At 36.4% G+C, this 24734-nt stretch overlaps 1 protein-coding gene across 40 annotated transcripts in view; it reads left to right on the top strand.

Annotated features, from left to right (window-relative positions):
• LOC137624310 (UPF0764 protein C16orf89 homolog) overlaps window positions 1–24734 on the top strand; it is a 173740-nt gene that overhangs the window by 29940 nt on the left and 119066 nt on the right. Inside the window, exons 6-7 of one of the 40 annotated variants that reach the window (XM_068354934.1) lie at window positions 6576–6975; window positions 7370–7545. The exons of 31 other annotated variants lie outside the window; for them this stretch is intronic. In XM_068354934.1, coding sequence (XP_068211035.1) covers window positions 6576–6975; window positions 7370–7401 — 432 coding nt within the window. In that variant the 3' untranslated portion in view covers window positions 7402–7545. Of the gene's footprint in view, window positions 1–214; window positions 706–1173; window positions 2381–5319; window positions 5793–6575; window positions 6976–7369; window positions 7994–10450; window positions 10838–14560; window positions 14945–15616; window positions 16291–18824; window positions 21865–24734 lie in introns of those variants that run through there. 8 more of the 40 variants (XM_068354933.1, XM_068354966.1, XM_068354949.1 and 5 more) reach the window with 8 other exon arrangements.

The raw sequence follows: 24734 nt of genomic DNA, 5'->3' as shown, positions 1-24734 counted from the left end.
TCCGCAAGTCACGATCTTGTGACTAAAAGGTTAATGGGCCCAACAATTTTCAATGACTATAATGCCATTCCTGACGTTACGCTCTAAGGCTTGAATACTTTTGTGCTTAAAGTTGTTCGTCAATTCTTCCATGACTTCAAATAGGACTTCGTATTAGGGACTAATTTAACAATAATCACACTTCAGGTCATGATTAAACGAACTTCGTCTACAGGTAAAGGAGTGGCAAGAGCGTGAGTCCCCTGAGGAAGGAATCTCCATTGCCACTGCAAGTGCCCAGTGGCATTTTACCCACAGTGCCTTAGGTCTGCCATCATTCGAAGCCTCGGCTCAGAGTTCTCCCACAACGTCCGCCCCTTCCACTTCCGTCGATGCCAGGAGTCTTCACTCGTTCAGCAGTCGCGCCACGGTCGCCGATAGACGTTTCTCGTGTAGTTACTGTAGTTTCCGCACCACTAGGAAAAACCTCCTTAAGGAACACATCAACACGCATACCGGGGAGAGACCCTTTGCTTGTCCTTACTGTCCTTACAGCTCCTCGCACAGAACGACTCTGACATCGCACATCAAGACCCATACGGGAGAAAAACCATTCGCTTGCCCGTTTTGTCAGTATCGGGCCATTCAGAAGTCATCGTTGAATGTCCACATGACTAAACATAGACAACACATTGGTAAACCTCAAATATGAATGAATTTGGTGAGGTACATATCAGTTGTTAAAAGGGTTTTTTGAAGATAGCTTTTGGTTTTTTAATGGAGTCAGATATAATTTTATAAATATGAAAATTTTTTCAACAACTTACATTATTCTTTGTTACATTAGAGGTCAACATGGCAAGTTTACAGGACCTATATTCTTTGGATTATTTACAGTAATTTGATATGTTGAGATTATTTTAGTAATTAAAAAGTGTATTGTACAGATATTGAATGCTGCATGCTAGTATAGATAGCTATGTTTTCTGAATTAAGAATAAGGTAGTGGCAAACTTTGTACCCTTAACCGTAAGAGTGAACGTGTTCTCTTGCCTCCTCAATGTCGTGTATTCTGGATGCTTCTTGCTGCAGCATTTAAAGGGGAAAATAAAGAAGTCAGGGGAACATCATTTTAAGACACCTGTTTATTTCTGTGATATAATAAGAGAGTAAGATCACAAACCTCCTCTTCAGGTGGACCGAGAGATGGTAAATAGTCAGTGGACTGCCGACGGGAGAAGATCTTCCGGAGACAGCGTGAGGGGTGACGCTGTCTCGTCTGCTGCTGCTACATCTAGTAAACTGCATCAGTGCCCTCACTGCTCTTACAACACACCAGATTCCAACAGACTGAAGAGGCACACTTTGAAACACACCGGCGAAAGACCCTTCTCGTGTCCGTATTGTTCTTACCGGGCGGCCCGAAAGGAAGTTCTGAAGGACCATATTAACGGACACACCGGAGAACGACCTCACGTGTGCCCTTACTGCCCATACACGGCGGCCAGACGGAGCAACTTGGTCGTTCATATTCGCATGCACACTGGAGAAAAACCTTACTCTTGCACATACTGTTCTTACCAGACTACGCGGAAATCTACCCTAAATGCTCACTTGCAGATTCACAAAAATGCCAGTTAAACACATCCAGTGTTCTTGCATGGAATACTGTAGTCGTTCAGTAATTAGCAATTAGACACAGGTCTTCTAGTCAATTAGGTAACACCAGCCACAAAACTGTCAAGGTCTTTTTTTATTTTATATAATTCTCTATAAGATAAATCCAAAAACAGCATATAAGAGTTATTTCTTAGGATTTTGAAGTAAATTATGTACTTGATAATTATAATGTCATACTGCTTCTTGATAGAACAAATTGCATTAATTCTTGAAGAGCAACATAATGCAAAGAAAACATCTTAGTTGCCCGCTGATGTCTTTAGAGCAATGTTGTTAGGATTTACACCCTGTAGTTTTGAAGCATTGTGCAAAGATGTGGATGTAGGAATTGAGTAGCTCCTTATTTTTTCATGATTAATAAAGTGGTGGTGTATCGTGCAATACTTATTCCCTATGTTGATCTCATTAATGATGTAGTTGTGACTGGTGTAAATCTCAGCCTTTTGTAGGTCACATTAAAGTTTTTCAGTTGTGACCAAGTTGATCTTCCTAATTGGTAGTTGAATCGGCACAACTTCCTAAGTTCAAACTTGCAGCAAAATGTTTTTATTTTGAACAGGCTGACATGTCTCTTTTTATAGTTATATATGAAAGGTGTGTTTTAGTATTTCTGTTCTCATACATTTATTTCCTTATTTACTTTCCTCACTGGGTTATATTTCCCTGTTGGAGTCCCTGGGGTTATAGCATCCTGCTTTTCCAACTGGAATTGTAGCTTAGCTAGTAAAAATAATAATTAGAAGACATATTTCATAATATTGTACAAAATTTTACTGATATTGTTGCAGCAAGTAGTGCTTTGTTGCAATTTTTAAAGGTCATCTTTTAAACAACAGAATAAATGTTTTAAGTTGTTGTGAGATTTTTTCAACTTTCTAGTCCTTGTAAGTCTTCACGAAGTCATAATTTCAAAACATAACTAAAACTATGTACTGTACTGTATACTGTAGTATTGAATTTCTCCCATCGATACTTGGACTACTACTACTGCCATGAAATTATGCACCGTTGTCTTGTGACGTAGTATTTAAGGAAAATGTAACCCACAGTCAACTGTGTGTAGTAGATCCGCAGATTGTATGTACAGTACTGGTGATTGAATGACGGATACAACTTTGTTTTGATGATGAAGTAAATTACCATAGACCATTTTAACAAGGCTGTTGTAGCGTGCATCTTCTCCGTGTTATATTTCTAATCTTTTATGGGGTTGGCCAAGGGATTTCATTTTAAGGGGTAAAAATTTTAAGGAGGAAATATTTGAAGAAGTTGGACTGCTGTGTGCATAAAGAACAAATATTTTCTTTTATTTTATAGATACCCACAATGCCTTGTACAAGGCACTATGTATTGCAGTACAGTAAAGTGCACTCCTAATTGAAGCCTGTACAGTAAAATGAACTATATGAACAAGTATCCATGTCTCAGAAGATGGAAGTTTTCTGACAATAAAATAACCATATTTACAGCAAAAGAAAATGAACAAAGAAATGGTGCATGAAGAATTGTAAATTAAGTTTTTAAAAGTAGCATCAATTGTAATTATCGGCTTTGGCTTCAGCATGGCGATGAGATTAAAACAGACCCATTAGTTCTAAGGTTCTCTCAGCCAATAAATGCCCCAAGAGGAGTTACCTGTTGAAATGTTTGCATTGGAAAGATGGCAGAAGTCTAAAACAGAACGAAAGAATTGAGCTTGTGCCTTTAATGTCATTATCTCTGAAGGTAGAGGAAGTCTTACAAACAGTACCTGGTTTCCTGGCATCATTCATGATATACAGGTCCCCAACTTACAAACATTTGGAGATACAAACACAAACCCAACCGAAAATAACAAAGATAAGATAAAGAAATACTGGAATAAAACAATATTATATCATTTAATACAGTAAGCAAAACTATATTTGTAATAACCTGGTATCTATTTCATATGAAACCCAACTATTTGTTGACTTTTATAACAAAGTCATAGGCATGGGATTCAGGTTAGGCCTACAGAAGGTCAAAATTTGTCAGAACAAACAGCTTCATGGAACCCAATAAATTTGTATTTTCAATAGATGCATGAAAGACATTTTGAGCGGGAATTGTACCACCAAATTTTTGGGATCTTTCGAATTAACTGGCAGCGTTACCTAAACTAGTTGGAAGTATTAGTAAGGGTATGGCTTGCTTCTAGCCATTCAGAAACTCGCTACTTCCAGTTTGCATGTGGGATGACTGAATGACTACAGTGTCATCACCTTAATGCTGTATCTTCTTATTTCTAAGATAAAATAAGATAAGGGATAGAACATCACTTGAAATTGATAAAGAATGAGAAAGAATACTAATTTTCAAGGCTATTTCTTAATATTTTTTTAAGGTAAAGGGCCTATCTATCTCTCATATTGACTGTCTAACGTCACTCAAAATTCTTGTGTATGTAATCAAGTTTTTTGGGCTTGAGTCATGTCGTCCTGATGGAACTTTCTACTGTATAATATTTCTGCAATTGATATTACAAGAGAATTACCGTTAGGTATTACGGGGTTCCAACCCCCGGAAACGACTATCCGAAGATATCGTGTATAATCAGGGATGTATCCTAAGATAACCATAGATATCTGCACCCCAAATAGACCTTACCCAGTTTAATCCACTAAGGGGAAGGATAAGTAAGGAGCCGTTACACATCCTATCACCTTCCAGTGCTCCTATACGATTCCGCTTCACCATTCATTTTTACGCAGCTGGTGGCTACAGTGCGGTTGATTTTTGTGGGCTTGTAGCTCATTTTTGAAGGTTTGAGTTTAGTTTGTTAGAAACAGTAGTGATACAAATGTTTGCCATTTTATATAGTTATTCCCCATCCTTTTCTCAAGCAAAAAAGGATCGGCTGGATTAGAATCGAGGAAGTCAAGCCTCAAGCTATTCATAGGCTAGTTCATACTTTACTGCATAAAAGCTAAGCCTCCAGCTATGAATAGTCTAGTTTATACTTTCTTTCATGAATTGCTGGAGAAGTATTCAAGAGTTTGAGACGACCGCCAAATGTTGAATAACCGAAACCACCCATTCAGAATCCAAGAAAATCGATTGTTGAATGTACAGTGTTGGTGACTTTTAGCGAGATTGGTTGCATTTATGTTGAGCAAGAAAATTGTTGTGCTTTTTTTTTGTATTTTTTATAATTACTTGAGTTCATAATTTCTGTTCATGCATCTTGCATGTTTCCCTCTCATTACCAAGAAATTTATTCTAAGGGAAATATTCGCATGAAAATAAATACAAATAATTATGATTTTCATTTATTCTTTGTTTATTCGTCTTCACAATCATAATAAACATTCATAATCCTGCCAATATCAATAGTTTTGGATTTGTGGGCAGCTTATTAAGTTTCCACATCTGGTTTCTAAAATATTCGAGTTATAACTTTTGAATTACGAAAAATATTCATCTTGAAGTTGTTTTCACAACTGAAGGAAAACCTTAAGCCTTCCCCTAAACAAATGAATTAGAATGAGTGAGAGTCCACCTATATTCTGCCAAATACTTGAAGATTCGGATTTTCCTAAAGATCTGGTACTATAGCTTGTGTATTTTATTACTGTACCTTTAAATTTTAAGCTTTGTATAGCTTTGAATTTTTTCAGTAAAATTCAGCCTCCTCTGCAGGTGATGCAGTCTACTGAAGGCATGTTATCAGCGCCGGGGAGGCAACGTGACGGAAACAGCACCAACATGATACGGCAGTACCCGCTGTACGTACCCGACCAAGCAATGGACGCGGGGCTGGCATCAAAGCTGGAAAAGAGATTTTCCTGTAGATTTTGCTCCTATAAGACAGTTGCCAGAGGCTTGCTTGAGAATCACATCCGGACTCACACAGGAGAAAGGCCATATGCCTGCTCGTTCTGTCCTTACACTTCGACTCAAAAAACAAATCTGACTCGCCATATCAGGAAGCACACGGGGGAGAAACCCTTCAAGTGCTCGCTTTGTCCGTTTCAAGCTGCTCATAAGATAGCATTGCAGAAACACATGTTGACCCATGACAGTTTGAGTACAACAACTAGCGACACAAGTCCGTGGGGACTGGGTAACCATTAAGTTGCCCTTTAAGTCGCCATAGGAATACTGACATACAGGTAATGTCACTATAATTGCCATTTATCAAAGTTGGAATTGTGGCGAGGTCTGTGGGTTGACCTTTTCACTTTGAATGTGTGCATGATTCATTTTTTAATACTTCTGTTCAGTGGAATTTTTTCATGGCTGGCCATTAGCTATTGTATACAACTTTGTAGGTCCTAAATACTTTCAATTGCAACCTTATGACATACTCAGAAGCAGGATTTTACAAGTTTTAGGGCAGTAGTGAAATATTTTAGGATTAAATTATATTTTATATTAATAATGGGAGTTATTTTAAGCAAATTTCATTGTAAATGATTACCATTTATAAGGAAATAGAAACAAACGACTTTAAAAACAGAAGGGTTAACTACTTGAATAGCTCGATTAGGAAAGGTGACTTATGAGAATCCATGCCAGTATCTCTCTCTCTCTCTCTCTCTCTCTCTCTCTCTCTCTCTCTCTCTCTCTCTCTCTCTCTCTCTCTCTCTCTCTCTCTCTCTACGTGATATCCAGTAGGGAGCTTAATTATGACCTTAGGGGGTGATTATTAAGACGGTTAATTGTAACATGTAATCTTGTTAATAGCACAAACTTAGGACAATCATTTGATATTGATACCAAAAGGAAATGCATGAAAAAAAAAAATATTACAAGAGATATTGTAGAATAGATAATAGGTTGTATGCTTTTTCTTTTTAGTGGCGTAAATTTGATGGTGAAAGTTTGCTTGCATTTCTATTTTGCATTTCAAAAGGGCTCTGGCAACTGTCAGTAAAATTCAGCCTTCTCTGCAGGTGTCGCAGCCGGCTGAAGGCATGTCATGGGCTCCTGCAAACCAAGACGGAAAGCGCGGCCTTGCAACGCACCTGTACCCACGTTCCTCACTGGCACACTTTGGAAACAATTCCTTAAGGAAAGAAAAAGTCGAGAAACACTTTGCTTGCACATACTGTTCCTATAAGACCATCCGGAGGGGTCTGTTAGAAAACCACATTCGTACCCACACCGGAGAACGACCTTATGCGTGCCATTATTGCCCTTACACTGCGACTCAGAAAACGAACTTGACGTCCCACATAAGGACGCATACTGGGGAGAAGCCCTTCCAGTGTCCTTACTGTTCTTATCGGTCGGCAAAGAAGACGACTTTGAAAGAACACCTTCATCAACATGTCGGTGATGAATATGTTGCGTGTAAGAAGACGACTTGAAGCTTATAACTGGTGTTTCTAGGGAAAAAAAAAATTCAACATTATTTTAAAAGAATATTGTTTTGATTTCCATTGTTTATTTAGATCAGATAAACATATCTTTGGTTTAATTCATCATTTGTTTGTATCAGTGTGAAAATTAATGGAACTTGATTTTAAATTCCCCAAGTTTGATCCTGGTTGTGTGTGAAAATGGTCTGCCGGTTATCAAAAGAAAAAACCCAAGTATTTCAAGTTCATCAAAATATTCCAAGACCCAGAACTTGCGCAGCTTTGAATTACATCTTGTGGCTTTTACATATTTGAATTCATTACATGTTAGGATAAGATAGAAACATCTTGTGTTACAATTAAGTAAGACTCACCCTCCTCTACAGGTGATGCCGGAGGCAGGTATGAGGACCAATGATGGAGAAGGAAAGGACAGTAGGGACTATGGACAGAATTTAGCGTTCTTCGAATCGGGCATCAAGATACACCAGTGCCCTTACTGCTCATATAACACTACCATGCTACAGAACCTCAAGAGGCATATCTTGAGGCACACTGGAGAGAAACCGTTCACCTGTCCTTACTGCCCTTATAAGTCGTCGCAAAAGGTCCACGTTGACACGCACATGAGGACTCACACGGGGGAAAGACCCTATAACTGTCCCTATTGTCCTGCTCAGTTTAAAACAGGTGCCAATATGAAAAGGCATTTAAAGAATCATAAAATCCATCAATAGAGTTAGAGAGAAACTGCAGCAGATGTTTTCAATATATAAAACATGAGTTTTAGAAGAATTTTAAGTACTGTATTGTTCTACAAGTCCTAAAGAACCTTTGTTAGCATAATTTTAGGAAATTAGATGCATGATACACGTTGCAAATACTGTGTACAGTAGACGCTGTGCTGTTTTAGGGTATAGTGTAAGGAAAGATGGGCTCCTGTGTTCATTTTTATAAACTGTCATAAATTGTACATCTGTGAATATTTAGAATATAATTATGAAAAACTATTGTTGTTTACAAATGAACCTTAATTTTCCAAGTCTGACGGCAAATTTTTGTCCAAGCGCTTCCTTTTATGTAGGTATGACACTCAATTGTAGAACTGCGATAAGTTTCATCCCCATTAGAAATGATCATAACAGTTAGTCCGTTGCATCTTCACGGTACTTTTGGTTTCACGCTTTTCAAGAGCTGTGACAGGTAGAAGCTGCTTTAAAGTGTGAGGTACATAAAATGATCCTTTGTTGCAGTGATTGTTTAGATTATATCAGGGGAGAAAATTGTACAGTACAATCAAAGGAGGGGGAGGGGTGCGTAGGTAACAGAGACAGAGGTAAATTTTGTATAACTGAATAATTCTCACCCCAAATGACACTCAGGCATCTTATACAGTATTCTTATTTAGCTGGGAATAAAACTTCCATATTTCACCTTCGAGAGAAAAGACAAAAATAACAGTAATCATAATATATTCTGACAGATAGAAAATTCTAAATGCTATTACTACACAATAGCTTGAAAATTCACTTTTATAAGTCAACTCCTGTCCCCTGTGCTGTATTCAGTTGTTTATAATGCAATGTTTTTAGTTTTCCTTAACTGAAAAGCATTAAACTATACGATATCAAATTGAATACAATATACTCACTTGACATCATAGGTGAAAACAGGTTTTGACACATTATAAAAGTTAATTTTCAATGGCATTTTCTTTCCCCTCATGGTTTGTTCTACACCTGGTTTTATATACTTGTGAATGGATACCCAGAGAAATCCAGAGCCTTCCTGCCAATAATGTGATTTGCAATTAGCAAAACCGGGAATGGTAACGTCTGACTTTGATTGTATGAATATCGCAGCAGAGATTGAAAGATTGTGATATGTATATATATAAACATTAAAATTTTGTTAAGATTTATTATTTTTATACTTGCCTAATGTTCATAATTCTTCATTCTGGAAGGCTTGTTTATTACTGACGGTTACCCTAGAACTAAAACTAAAAATTTCCAGTTTTCTTTCCTCCCAATAAGCCGAAACCTCTAGTACAGTGTTGAGACAATCTGACGGTTAATGGCAGTAACATAAGTTTGGGTACGTTGTACAGATCATCTTCAACTTACAAGCATTCGTCTTGCAAACACCCAGAGGTACAACCACAAATCCAACTGAAATCGTAACCCTGAGATATTGTATCAAAAGTTCATATACTGTTATCAGATAAATCCGGTGTTACTCTATGACAATGAAACAATCTCCAATAGATTTAGTAGATTTGTGAATAAATCCCTCAGGTAGATATTGGGAGTTAAATGGCAGGACAGGATTAGAAATGAAACTATGAGAGATTACTCGAGTACCATATGTGGATAAGATCATGATGATGGAGATAGTTTGGGCATGCTTTTTGCACTCTCCAGGAGAGATTAGTTCACCAAACATTTAACTGGGCTCCACAAGGCACTAGAAGAATTAGAAGACCCAGGCCTACATGGCTTAGGACTATGAAGCGTGAAGTAGATGATGAATGGAGAAGTATTGAATTAAAAGCTCTTGATAGAGACGACTGGCGAAATCTAATAGAGGCCCTTTGTGTCAATAGGTGTAGGAGGAGATGAATCAGATAAATATTGTAATAAAACAGTATTATATCATTTAATACATTATGTAAAATGACAGTTGCAATAACCTTTATATTTATTCCATATGAAAATAGTTGAGAACTTTCTGTAGATCCTTAGTCTTTTCAGTTCACTCTTCGTCGTCACGTTCAGCATTTGTCGTTTTTAACCCCGTCCAGATTGTGACTTCTTTTTTATTTTGTCTTTTCTAGCAAAAATAAGGGTTGTCTCCTGGTCTTGTCAGTAATGTAATTCCTGTGAGAATTTTTTAATAGATTTATTGCTGAGCGATCACTTGGTTTTTGTATCTATGACCAGGAACAGGTAGGAATTTTACGTGCTTTTGTCGGCGGGATCTTTTTTACCCGTTAATCCTAGTAGCGAACTAATGTAATTATGATGATGTATTTCATATATGAAGGTTTTGTAAGTGTTCAGAAACGGCATAAATCTAGGAAGCATCAGTGTTATTGTTTCACTTTTGTTCATAGTGTTAAAGTATGAATGTCTTTTAAGCGATACTTATGACCTTACTGCGTAGGTATGTTTTTGTATCTGCTGAGATTGTGCTCATGATGATGCTCTGCCTTTGAATGTTTTATTTCAAAGGCAGATTTGTGCTGCTTAGATGGAATTTCTTCATAATTCAAAATGGAAAATTCACATATTAATGCCAGTACTGTATTTTGATTTGGGGGCCTCCCACTTAGGATACTTTACAGAAAAGTAGTTAATTCTGTATTAAAGGGGGAAATTGATCTTGGGTTGACATTAATTAGTTAAGAGTATGAACGTTTGTGCTTTTAATTTTCACCCTAAAGTAAAACCCTGCCTACTCTGCAGGTGGAAGACGGGGCAAACATTTCGAGGAGCGGCAGAGGAAGACGACTGTCCTTTGGCAATGTTGGCAACCAAGATTCGTCATACAAAATCCACCAGTGCCCCTACTGTTCTTATGGGAGTCCCCTTTTGCCTAACTTGAAGCGGCACATTTTGAAACACACGGGCGAAAAACCGTTCACTTGCCCTTTCTGCCCGTATAGATCTTCTCAGAAAGTTCACGTCGAAGGCCATATACGGACGCATACCGGGGAGAAGCCTTATGGCTGCTCTGTGTGTCATTTGCATTTCAGGACATCTACTCATTTGAAAAAGCACATGACGACCCACAAATTTGGGAACATAATACCCTCTAGTACAAGAATCATCCAGTAACGGTTATGAAAAAATTATAAAGCATTGTTTATAAAAATAAGAAAAGAGTACAATAAGATCCTGTAATAATGGAGAAGGTTAAAGAACCAAATAATTATTCTTCATATTACTAGCCAAGCTACAACCTAAGTTGGAAAACTAAGATGCTACAAGGCCAAGGGCTCCAACAAGGAAAGTAGCCTGGTGAGGAGAGGAAATAAATAAACTTTATATGAAGTAATGGGTGATTACAAAATATCTCAAGATCAGTAATGTTGAAATAGTAATTAATAAGAGAACATTTCCTAGCTTAGTTTGTGTAAGCTATTTATGATATACCGGATTGTAAATTGACACTTTAGTACTACTAGCTGAAAAAATTTAGAATAGAATATACAAAATACCTATCTATAATTTTATAAAAGTTATATGTTATAATGGTATAGTATAGGATGTTAGACAATTCATGGGGTAATCATGTCTACAATTCACAAGATAAAGTTATTCTGTTTATTATTATTATTACTAGCTAAGCTACAACCCTAGTTGGAAAAGCATGATGCTATAAGCTCAAGGGCTCCAACATTGGAAAATAGCTCATTGAGGAAAGGAAACAAGGAAATACAAGATAACAATAAAAATAAAATATTTTAACCCTTTTACCCCCAAAGGACGTACTGGTACGTTTCACAAAAGCCATCCCTTCACCCCCATGGACGTACTGGTACGTCCTTGCAAAAAAATGCTATAAATTTTTTTTTTTTTTCATATTTTTGATAAATTTTTGAGAAAATTCAGGCATTTTCCAAGAGAAGGAGACCAACCTGACCTCTCTATGACAAAAATTAAGTCTGTTGGAGCAATTTAAAAAAAATATACTGCAAAATGTGCTGGGAAAAATATAACCCCTTGAGGGTTAAGGGTTGGAAATTTCCAAATAGCCTGGGGGTAAAAGGGTTAAGAACAACATTAAATTAAATATTTACAGACATACTCTAGATAGAATGACTGGGATGCCATAAAGGGACATGCAAAAGAAATACAGTCCAAAGCAGACCATATTTCCTTTTTGATACACGCTGTTAAGCAGCATCCAGTTTCAATTTGCCGTTTGGTTTTCATGTTTCTCAATTCAGGTACATAAAGTAGTTTACTGTAACCCAAGAATGTGCTATAGCAGACATTGCATCTGGTAATGAGTTTTTTATTGACAGATTTTACTGTTGAGAACTTGTTTTTACTAAACATGAAGGCGGAGGTAGATGAATATTGTCTTTTGTAATGTTTTCCCGAGGTGCTGATTTGTTTAGCCTTTGATACTTTGTATCGGGAGGGGAGATATTTTTTAATTGTATATCGGAGATAATTTGGAACTGTTGTCTTTTGTCACATCAGTCATGTTGTTCAAGTCTTAGTTTTGTTATTAAAAAGGCTTGTATTTACTACTATTATTTTTTTAACCTCTTTTGATTAAGCCACAATATTACGTTAGTGCAAAGAATGTTGCGAAACTTAAACTGACTACTCTGTGAAGGAGATCATATGGTATAAATTTTAAATTGTAGAAAAGAAAGGAAAAGCCATAGAAATATTCCTTCCTTCTGTTTCTATCAATTAAAGACTAACCAAAGTCTGACCCAGGCTCTTTACGTTGGCAGCCCGCTAACGCAAAGAGCCCGTGTCTCACAAAAGACGTAATTTTAAACGCGTGAGCCAAAGACCTTTCACTTGCACGAAACTATTCTGTAAGATCTCATTCTTTTCCTAAGTGCACTGTAATTTTTATCCTTCTCTCATTAACAATGAGAAAAATAGTTGGTATTTGTACTCTACACAGGAGAATACTGTACAGATAGATAGAGTTATATATCTTGACAATGTAAAAGGTTCAGTGTATGGTACACAGATATGAAACATGGGTCCTACAATGGATCGACCTGTCACCCACGTTGCCCTGATATTGAACAATACTGATTTTTTTAATACAGCATTATCAAAAAAGGGATTTTAACGAAGGAAAAATCTATTTCTGGGGAGAGACCTGTGACGGCCGGTGAAAAAGTCCTTCTTTGTACTTTTTCTGATATAAATCTTCCAAATATACCAGAGAAAATTAAAAGCATGGAATGCAGAGGTTACAACCCTCGCGCGAGCACCTTGTTGGTGTCGTATATCTAACAAGGGCGTTTGTAAAACACTATTCACAGGCTGTCTTCCATTTAGATAATCCCTTCATCAAAGGGGGAGGGCCGTGACAGGCCCTAGAGAATACAGTTGGGTTACCCTACCGACACCTACCACTCGCGCTCACCAGGTCATCCTTCTGATTTGGAACTTGCAAACAAGTTGAGTTTTTTGGGCACTGTTTTTTCGAAGAGTTTCTCGTTATTTCAACATGACTGACGTTGCTACTTCACCCTTACCAATGTTAAGTACCATAGTTTGTTTTGGCAGCTTTTGACAGTACCGGGCATTTTTTCTGTTTCCAATATGGTGGTTTTTAGTTTTGGAAGCGATTGTCCTGCCGAGGTATCGGCAGCCATTTTGGGTTATGTTCGCTTCGGTAAATATTCTAGTTATTTTTGCCCATCTGGTACTCTGTCATCTAGGTTATATCACTTACGTTTTATGGCCTTTTTTGTGTTATCATTAATTTTTATTAGTTTTTACGATGGTGTTTATTTGCTTGCAAGTCCAATTTGGACCTACGAAGAATAAATCGATCATTAATTTTTATTAGTTTTTACTATGGTATTTATTTGCTTGCAAGTCCAATTTGGACCTAAGAAGAATAGCGAATTAAAGTTTAGCGATTTAGTCTGTTAGTTTGTACTCGCCTCAGAGGCTTCGATTGTGTTTTGAGCGAAAGGAAATACACAAATTCTTTGAAATATCATTTGCCTAACAGAATAATAATTCATATTTGGCAACATTGACATTAAAAAAGAGGAGGGACCTTCCATCCAAAGTATTTGAGGATCCTTCTCTTGAATTTTTCAGTTTTCACGTTTCATATGTAAGAATTCTCTAGTGTGGTACATGCATTGCTTTCCTTCTATTTACTTTTCATAAACTGTGTGAGAGAGAGAAAGGTATCTTTAATATAGTGTCGAAAGAAGAGTATCCCATAATTCTCTAATTGTTAGTGATAAATTGTAAAAATAGTAAACAGTGTAGGTCATTTAGTGTGAAAGTTTAAAGTTTGTCAAAGAAAATAGACTCTGGAAATCAATTTGAGTCTTCAAGTGCTTCTGTTTTGGCTGAATGTTTGAAAAAGTGTACAAATCTGGATCCGGATAAAAGAGGAATTAAATTGATATTATATAATTCAGCCGAATGCTGTTTTCTCATTTTTCTTTAGCAATGTTTGCATATACCTGATTATATATTTTGAAGTGAATATTATATATTTCCAGGGTGTAAGTTGTTTAACCAAAGCCTTTCGGGTGTATTCTAAACCATTTTAACATGAGCTTCGTTTTCTCAGCGAGAAAAAAATTTAACCATTATTTTAAGACACTGTAGTGGTGAAATGATCCAGAATTCCCCTCTTGTCATGGAAGTTATTTTGATATTAGGATCCTGATAGTTTTGCTTCGCATATTCAAGTACCAATTGAAAACAATTGGGGTGATTGAAGGTTATTTTTTTTTTTTTTAGGTTATTCAGAAGCACATTATTGCCTGTTTAATTTAGTTTGATGTAAGCCTTGCTGTTTTAGACATTTCCAATTTGAATAAGACATGGCCTCCCCTGCAGGTTGAGCAGAGATCTAAGGAACAAAGGCCTGATGATTGGAGAAGAACTTGCGAGGACACATTGGGAAGCCAGAGGCCAAACTTAAAATCGAGCCATTGCCCGTACTGTAACTACAGCACTCCCTTTTCCCAGAACTTGAAGCGCCACATGTTGACGCATACCGGAGAAAAACCGTACACTTGCCCACATTGCTCCTATAAATCTTCTCAGAAAGTCCATATTGACGCCCACGTACGAACTCACACGGGAGAAAGGCCCTTTGCGTGTCCCCATTGCCCGCATAGGACAAAACAGCAGTCTAGCTTAAGGACCCACATCCTACTCAAACACATGAAATAATTTCAAGAGGAGAGGAAAAGGCACAAGAACAAGGGGAGTATTTTTCTTGAGTCTGTTTTCAAAAGTTTATTGGGAAGAGCCTCCTTGCTCTTCAATACTGTATTGTATTTTATGGTACTTGTAGTTTGGATCTTGCCAGTCTCTCAGTTCTGCAAAATAGTGGCCATGACTAAAGTCAGTTCAGATTGCATTTATTGAAGTCGTTCCCTTGAATTACCTCAGATATTGTGTTTTAAGGCCTTCTAAGTGGTTCTACTCTGCTGTCATTAGTTCTGTCAGTTACTGATCATGTGAAGTATGTAACCTGTGTTAAACTTTTTCTGGAATGATGAACTCTGACAACATAATTACAAATTGTCTAAAATATTTTTGTTGGTATCATTCTTTTGTAGACTTGGTTCAGATAAGTTAGCCTTTACATAACTTGCTTGTGCTTTTTTTTTTGCTACTTGTTGCTTAACTTCTTTAAACTAATATTTTCTTACTGTGCAAGAAAATACAGTATATATTTGAATAGGTCACACGTACTGTACAGCAATTATATCATCTGTTGAACTTATATTGGCAAAGGAAAATAGATTTCTCTTCTTGAATCTATTTTGTAAACTTCGTCCCTTTTCCATTTGACCTTCAGCATTGTGCTGTATTATATATTCATTGGGCATTGATGTATGAACTTGAACAATACCAGTAAGATGAAGCATCATCCTCCTGCAGGTGGAATGGGGAACTTCAAAGAATCTCTGGAGTTTCAGTGGAAGGACGTCGGCCTCTTCGTCCGAGGGAAACGCCAGTTCGGCGCCGTCGTCTGAAAAGTCGCGCCAGTGCCCCCATTGTTCCTACAAGACAACGATCTTATCCAACTTGAGGAGGCACATGTTGAGGCACACCGGCGAGAAGCCTTTTGCTTGCCCTTACTGCCCGTATAGGGCTTCCAGGAAGGACTTTCTCAAGGACCATGTTAACGCTCATACCGATACGAGACCGCACGCTTGCCCGTATTGTCCGTACAGAGCTTCTCAAAAGACAAATTTGAATGGCCACATACGAATACACCTGAGGGGAAAGCATTTAGCTCGTTGATAGAATGTCATGAGTGTGATAATCATCTTGTAAGAGTGAGGGGTACTGTAATTCCCAGTCAATTCAGTGAGCCATATCTAGTGTAATAAAATTACCATATATTACAGTCCAAAAGGAATTTCTGGTCTGAACAGTAATATGTTTTTAAGTATTTTTACTAATGGGAATAAGATATTTTTTTCATTAGATTATTTTAATTTTCAAATGTGAATTTTCTGTAAAATACTGTATTCAATAACATTGGAATGATAAGAATGAATTGAAGGCTATATTAAGCATGTAGTTAGTATTATATTCTTCATCTCTACCGATGTCGATTTATCATTTCTGTATTGTATAAAGATCAAATTTTATGACTGTGATCAAATCAGATAATAAAATTCTTGACCATCAAATAAAATTTTTTTTTTTCTCATGGAGAATTTGCACGTCTTTGTCTAGATTTTCCCCTGAACTAAAAGCTAGATTTTGTTTATGATTGGAACTGTTTATTTGAACATTTCCATAAGAGGAACAGTAAGACCTTTGCATCCCAGATGACAATTATCCAAAGAAAAAGATGTTGATTGCCTAGATATAATTCCCTTGAACAATCTACTGGGTAATTGCTAACAAATCCAAGAGAAGACACTCTTTATAATCACTAATATAACCTTAACAACACTATTAATAATCTCACATTTGGTAACTCATTGTTGACTAGAAAACTTTGATACGAATACCAGGTGAGTATAGAAATAAAAATGTCGTACCACATTCCATTTTTTAGGCTTTCTGAGATTACTAAACTGTGTCTTCATGGAAGAATTCCTATGGATTCTGAGCACTTCCACAAGGACTGTAACCTTCCAATATCAAAAGTCCTAAGCAATGAGTTTTTATTTTGAGCTGTAATTCTGTCTTTTGCACAGAAGCCATTATTATCTGTAAACCAGTGTACAGTATGTGGATTTTTATCTATACTTTTGATGGACCATTGTGCCTATGAAGGTCTATACCAGAATTATATTTTTCTTTTGTGTTTTTGGACCTTGATGCTTATGGAGGTGTAGACCCTAATGGTACTTTTCCTTCAGAATTTTTATTATTATTATTATTATTTTTTTTTTATTATTATTATTACAGTATTATTATTATTATTATTATTTTTTTTTTTTATATAGACTGCAGATTTCTTAGCTACAAATTTATGTTATTTTGTGCAAGTTAGCGAGAAGGGGTTCTTTCAGCACTTGTTGGAGAATTGGTAATGTTACTCTATTGTGTAAATGCATTTGCAGTAGCTCAAGTCCAACTGATTACCGCTCAATTTCATTAGCTCCCATATTATCTAAAGTTTTTTAACGTCTTCGCAAAACGTCTAAATCGGTGTTCTGAAGGCAATCTTCGGTGTTCCTTAGTTTGCAATTTTGTTGTCTTGGAGTATGTGATGTCCTTACAATCTCCAATGCTATACATTAGTCTCTTGATTGTGGTCAGGAAGTTCGTATGATTGGCCTTGATATTAATGCTGCTGTTGACCGTGTTAATCATGAGGGCCTTTTTTTTCAAACTCAAACTGTTGGGAGTGGATGAGTCTTTTCTTAGCATCATTACTGAATACTTAAGCAATAGATTACAAAGAGATGTTGTTGATGGGCCCCTGAGTGAGTATAGGAATGTGATATCTGTGGTATATATTTTCTCAAATATTACCAAAATTCAAAATATTTATGCAGTTTAACATGTAAATCCTCTTTGTTTTTTTATCATTAATCATTCCTAAAAGGAATGCTACTGATAAGCTTAATGCTGAAGCTGATCTTCACAAGAATTCTTTATTCATGCTTTGTATTTTCATCCCATTAAATTATCTAATAATTTATTATATATTCAGTATTTACACCTAGCGGAAGGTTGTGAGCGTGTTATGTACGATAATTTGTTGGGCAAGACAATCTGTTTTCCGTTATAAAAGTAAAAAATCGTATCTCGTGCCTCACAAATGATGATGGTTTCAATATCATTCATTTATGAAATTAGTCTATCCATCTGGGAATATTTTCAAGGGAAAATAATTTGGGTTAATTAGTATTTCTTTTGATAATACAGTCGTCATTTTCTCTGGCTTATAGATGGAAGCGTTTATAAAACCATTATGGAATGTAATAAAAAAAAAAAAAAGTTATATACAGTATATTATTTTCTTTATAAAATTGACTCGGGGCACTCACATTTGGCAGGTCACTACACTCCTGATGTTGTCAGCAAATTTTACAACAAAGGCAACAAAAGACTAAGGGAATTTTTCCGTTATGAATACATATATTGGGCAAAACTTTTAGGCATTAGGAAATAACGAATGTTAATTATTATCCGAACCTTTTGGTCATCCCACAAAAGTAGAACCAGTTGGTTTACTTCAGTTATGCTTCAGATTTAATGAATAGGTCCTGTAGCATTTTAATGTTTCCATTACAGGTACAATAGACTATAGCCTTGAACTTGCTTTAAGAGTGATTTTTAACACAATTAGAATGCAGTCCTTGAGTGCTATCTTTTACAGCATTTGTCTGGATGAGTTATGTGAAATATATATGATGTCGAGATATTCTGACATGCAGAAATTTAATTAACACATACATATATTAGTGGTAAGGTTCATTTTCACACATACAGTAAGACAGTACATTTTTAATTCATTTGGCTTTTCCCGTAGAACGTAAAATTCACTCTTGAATCAATCCATTACCTTTCTGACCCCATTAGCTTTTAAATTTGATCCTTGTTATCATGTTTATTGTTAATTGGAATTGTCCTGTGACCTTGAGCAATGCCAGTAAGACGAAGCATCCTTCTGCAGGTGGATGTGGAGACCTCGGAGAAAGCTGGGACTATTGGCAGTGGAACGTCCTCGACTCTGTTGAAAAACATGATTTCAATCGCGGCGTCTTACCGGATACACCAGTGTTCCCATTGTTCCTACAACACTCCCATCTTGTCCAACCTAAGGAGACACATGTTACGTCACACGGGCGAGAAGCCCTTCAATTGCCCGTACTGCACGTACAGGGCATCGCGCAGTGATATCCTCAAAGATCATTTGAAAGCGCACATTACTGCTCATTTCATTGGGAAATAACTGTAGGACAAAATATTACATTTTAATATATTGTATTTAGACAGGGAACCATTAGCCATAGCCCATACCGGAATCCTTTATACGATATAGAAAGTTTTATTTAGAATATTTACTAAAGTCACTAAGTTAAGTAAATAGAAGAAGTTTCGCCTTGCAAAGGAAGTTTATTTATTCTATTAAACATTGCCACAATCATACTAATTTGCTGAATAAGAAAGTAATGAATTTTCTCTGTATTATTCCATTCAATTTTAAAGAGGTTTTCTTTGTATTGAATACGTTCAAACCTCTGTTAGTCACTGGATGTGTGCTATATGTTTATTATGTACAGTACTGCATAGTGTGTTATGCCTTTATATCTGCTATGTATAGGAACCCTGCTGTCATTGCTGTTAGTTGGATTCCCAGTCACTAATCTGGAGTAGGGGCCATAGGGTTACATCTATGCTTCTACCGCTGATCTAATTTATCTGCTGTTATACACACCACCATTCTCATTTCTTGTGCTTTTATGCGGATCCGACAAAAGTAGAACCAGTTGGTTTACTTCAGTTACGCTTCCGGTTTTAGTGAATAAGGCCTGTACCATTTTAATGTTTCCATTACAGGTACAATAGACTTCAGCCTTGAATTTGTTTTAAGAGTGATTTTTAACACAATTGCAATGCAGTCTTTGAGTACTATCTTTTACAGCATTTGTCTGGATGAGTTATGTGAAATATGATGTTCAGATATTCTGACAAGCAGAATTATAATTAGCACATATATTAGTAGTAATGTCTATTTTCACACACACAGTAGGACAGTGCAGCTTTAAAATAGCAACATATTGCTATATGTATTGCATTCAGCTATAGGTGAATTTCTCTTAGTGAATGTTTCTTTTATTCCCTTGTCGAGGGAATTTTGATACCTGCATCTGTTGCACATCTTACATTGTAGGGCAGATTATCCCTGTCTCTTCAATATTATTACTCCAAGAAATATATGCATGTTATTAGCTGGTATTCTTTTTTAGATATCAATTGCATTTGTTTTATGGGTATTAGAATTGCAATGCTGGGGTCCTGTTGTCATTTAATACTGAAACACTTACTAACTAGATTAGTATGTGAGATGGGACAGGTACCTCAATGTTCTTTCAGTATAATATGGTCTGTTTAGGAATCCCATTGCTCTTCAATGTAGCCCATTAACCTGTATCATGCTGATAACTTCAGTAGAGCCTATGTGGTACTAAGTAGTCTTCCAGACAGAGGAGTAGCCCACATCTTTTGTTACATATTGCATTTCATCCTCTGAATGTCAAGATTGGATCCCATATCAAATTTCATACTGGGAACCGTAGACTACCATGTAGCTGCTTAATTTCTTTTATAAGCCTCTTTACTTCCGGATAGTCAACATACATTCTGAGCCTTCAGGCCAATATTCTTACATATGCTTTGTGGTAACCGGACAATGCTGCCAAATTATTTTCTTGAGGTTTGCTGTATCTCATGAGCAGTAATTTCCTCAAAATTTTGTCAAGCTTTTAAAACTTGTAATACAATGGCAACAATATTTTTTATGTATGTACCCTTATATATAATTTATACTTGTGTTGATTCAGTCAAATCTCATGTTCCATGGACTACGATACCATTGCACAATTTAATATGACCTCTTTCTTTTACTGTTCGAGGTATAGCTACTATTTCCTTTATGGCATTGTAAGCATTTGTTCGCATTACATTGTTATTTTGTCCTTTTTCTTTTGCAACAAAGGACTTATAAATCTAGTCATTATGTTACAATATTTTGTAGCCCAATTCTGCTTTGTTGAATTTTGCTCACAATCATATTACAGTACTATTATTATAGTTACCCTTACTATAGAGAGGTACGTTTTATATTACATGTATGTATAAGCAACTCGTTTTCTTCAACTGGCTCATATTTTTGATGGGTGACTATTTTATTCTCAGCCTGGCTGTAAAATCTCTTCGTATCATGAAACTTTTTTCGCAATATGAGGTGAAAAGATCTTCATTTCATTTTGCATCATGAAAATTTGGTATGTAGATACATTCCTATCAAGAGGTATCACTGTATTTTAAGACTATTACCTTTTTTGTAACTCGCGGGTTGGTTAGGTCATGTGTTATCTTATTGTGAAAAGTAAGTCATTGTAGGTATATTCATAGCTGGGCTATTTGCAACTCGATCACTGATTGATTTTTTTTTTTTTTTTTTTTTTTTTTTTTTTTTTAAAGTTTGCCATTCTGCATTCTATCGTTGCCTTGAATTTCATCACGCCAAATTCATCCTCTCTGTTAACTCGTATGGCTTTCGTAGACGTCGAAGGAATGTTATATATTTCAATGTTATGACTCCATTATCCTTTACTTGATTATGAAAGATTACTTTTGTTTCCTCAATATCCAAATGTGGTTAATCTCATTAAGAAATTGTGGAAATATTTACTATCTTTGGGTTTTCTCAAGTCTCAGGACAACACCTATCCTAGTTCTTGATGATCAGAATCATATGTCCTCCTTTACCAAACCTAAATTATAATTCATAGCTTAATCTGTGATTATCGGTGTTACTTTCGACTGATTGTATTTGACCTGTGTGCTGAATGTTTAGAATGCATTCTTTCAGCAGAACATTAAATTTGCATAACTTGGAATACATTTCGTCATGCCCTTTGCTTTCTGAATTTTACTGTATGTTACCTGGTTTTCTAGATGTCAACAATAAAGAAGCAGAAATGTTAGTTGTAGTTTTTTCTTTTTTTTTCCTTCAGGGACATTCATTATCTTTAGTATGATGTAGAACTCTTTATTTATAATTAACAAAAATCCATTTAGATTGCAGAGGACAAAAATCTTTATAATAATCCCCGGATAATTAAATGTCAACAATTTTAAATTAGCAACAAAGTTATATACTGTAATGTTCCCGACCAAATAGATGCGTTTTGTAAGGAGGTGCTCTTTTCCTTAGAACCTATTTGCTTTGTGTGAGATATCTATTACCAGTAATTGAAAGGACTCAAATGTCTCTTTCTTGTCAGCTGTGCCCGGATCAGTCAATAGAGTTAAATAAATTTTAATAATTTTCTTTCTATTGGTAGAATAAAACTCATTTTCAATTGAGCTTTTTAGGATCCCATTTAAACCATATGTATAACTTGATTTAAAGGGGAGTATCCCAATCACGTTTGATTTTAAAAGATGAGAATAAAATGTAACATGTAAATGGTAATGTTTTGTAAAAGAAAAGCAGGTTGATATTTTTTTTTTCATGTTTACTTCATATTATAAAACTTCGATCATACTTGAATGAAATAAAAGAATTGATATCTGCTCAATGTGTAGAGGCTTAGATATGCTACTGGATTTGACTTCAAACAAGTAGGAAAAATAATGTTCATGTGGAAGTATAACCTTTTTTACAGAAGTCTTATCAGTAGACGAGTTCATTACAACTTTTAATGACAAGTCAAATTGGCCAACAACTCGGTACTAGTCTGGGCTTGAGTAGTTATTTGTTAACAGTTTTTAGAGTGAAAGTCCTGCAATCTCCGCTGTGTTCACCACTTGATGCAGTTGCTGTATCATCCAGTTTTCTTAGATGCTGTTCTTTAATGCTTTTTTTGTGTCCTTGTATCGAATTGTTCTGCTTAGCCTCGGTAGTTGGTCATGGAGGAATAAATTATTTATTCAGAATTTAAACTGCATTATGCCCAGGCAGTTCTCTTGCAGTTTTGATCAACCAAGGACAAATCATGCAGATGAATGAAAAGTAACCAACTAAAATTGTAACCAAGGATTCATCATCATCTCCTCCTCCACCTATTGATGCAAAGGGCCTCATTTGGATTTCACAAGTTGTCTCTATCTTGAGCTTTTAAGACAATGCTTCTCCATTCATCATCTCCTGCTTCACGCTTCATAGTCCTCAGTCATACGGGCCTGGGTCTTCCAACTCATTTCGTACATGGTGGAGCCCAGTCAAATAATAGGTAAACTAATCTCTCTTGAAGAGTGCTAAGAGCATGCCCAGACCATCTCTACCCCATATCAAGATTATCAAGATCTCATCCACAGATGGCACCTGAGTAATCTCTCTTATTAGGTGGTCAAGATTCCCCAAGTTATTGGCAGGAGTAGGTGTTGGCTGTGGATGCACACTGGTGTGTTGGAATTTCAAACTCAGGATGATCAAACCTGAATGTTTGTTTTGAGGACAGGAATGAGATGGCTTCCGAGAGAGGAAGCCCAGGATGCCCCACTATTGCTCTTAATTAGCAGATCAGCCCTACTACTGTACCAATATTTCTGGGTCGACCTGTGAAATGGGCAATATTAACGTGAAATTCCAGCGAGGCAATCAAAACAACAATGGCTGCCGACGCCAAGGAAGGCCAAGCCGATCCATAATTAAAAACCACACTACTAGAAAGAGAACAAATGCCCGGTATTGTAAAAAGCTGTCAAAACAAACTATGGTACTTAACATTGGTAAAGGTGAAGTAGTAGCGTCAGTCATGATGAATTAAATCCAAAAACGGGAAAAACACCAAGAGCACAAAAAAAATACGACCAAGCGAGCAAGTCCAAAACAGAAGGATGTCCTAGAGGGCGCTCGTGTAAGGTGTCGGTGGCGTGGTCCAAGTGTGGTGTCTAGGGCCTCTGTTACGGCCCTTCCCTTTGATGAAGGAATTATCTAAATGGAAGACAGCCTGTGAATAGGTGCTCGCGCGAGGGTAGTAACCTCTGCATTCCATGCTTTTATCTTTCTCTGGTATATTTGGAAGATTTATATCAGAAAAGTGTAAAGAAGGACCCTTTTCACCGGCCGTCACAGGTCTCTCCCCAGAAATAGATTTTTCCTTCGTCAAAATCCCTTTTCTCTCTGGATTTGGAATTTTAACAGATACATGTGGTGAGGCTAACCTGTACTCTTTATGAAGATTTATTTGCTTGTCTGAAATGGAAGTTCTGGGAAAATCTGCATATACAGTATTAATTGGACCAAATACTATAGACAGCGCTCTCGAAGAGGTATCTTTCCCCTGCGGAATAACTTTCTCGTTCGTCATTATCAAGGATAGCTTGAAAGAACCTCTTAGGCTGTGTCTTTTATTATTATTTTTAATCCTTTAAGATTTTATACACCGCATAAATTGCAATAGTCAGTCCACCACTTGATTTGGTATGTCCCACCAAAGTAGATTTTCTAGAGGGAACACCGTTTTGATTTATTTTGTATGACTTTTTTTTGTTTTCTTGTTCATTAGGCCTTGGACATTTATTTAGAATCATTGCAGCAGAATTGATTGATGCCAGATAAGATGGACATGGTACCCTGAATTAAGGTTGAGAGTTCACAGCCCATTCTATTGTGATGGTGTAAAGTTAATAGAATAGGGATTCTTAGGGATTCTTTCTGTAAGGTACCAGATTATCCTTTGACAATTTTCCTTCTGAAACAGTGAACATGTAGCAGATCACTCATTACTTTACACTCCTGCTTACGATAATCTATAGTACCACATAGAATCGGTTATTTAATCTCAACTTAAAAGTTCGTCCATGACGCAGCGAGGTAGAATGAGTTTCCGGTTTCCGTCGATTGTTC

This window comes from Palaemon carinicauda, chromosome 31 (assembly GCF_036898095.1).
Source record: "Palaemon carinicauda isolate YSFRI2023 chromosome 31, ASM3689809v2, whole genome shotgun sequence".
NCBI lineage: Eukaryota > Metazoa > Arthropoda > Malacostraca > Decapoda > Palaemonidae > Palaemon > Palaemon carinicauda.
The sequence above is the reverse complement of the archived record's forward strand: the minus strand, read 5'-3'. Positions and strand labels throughout refer to the sequence as shown.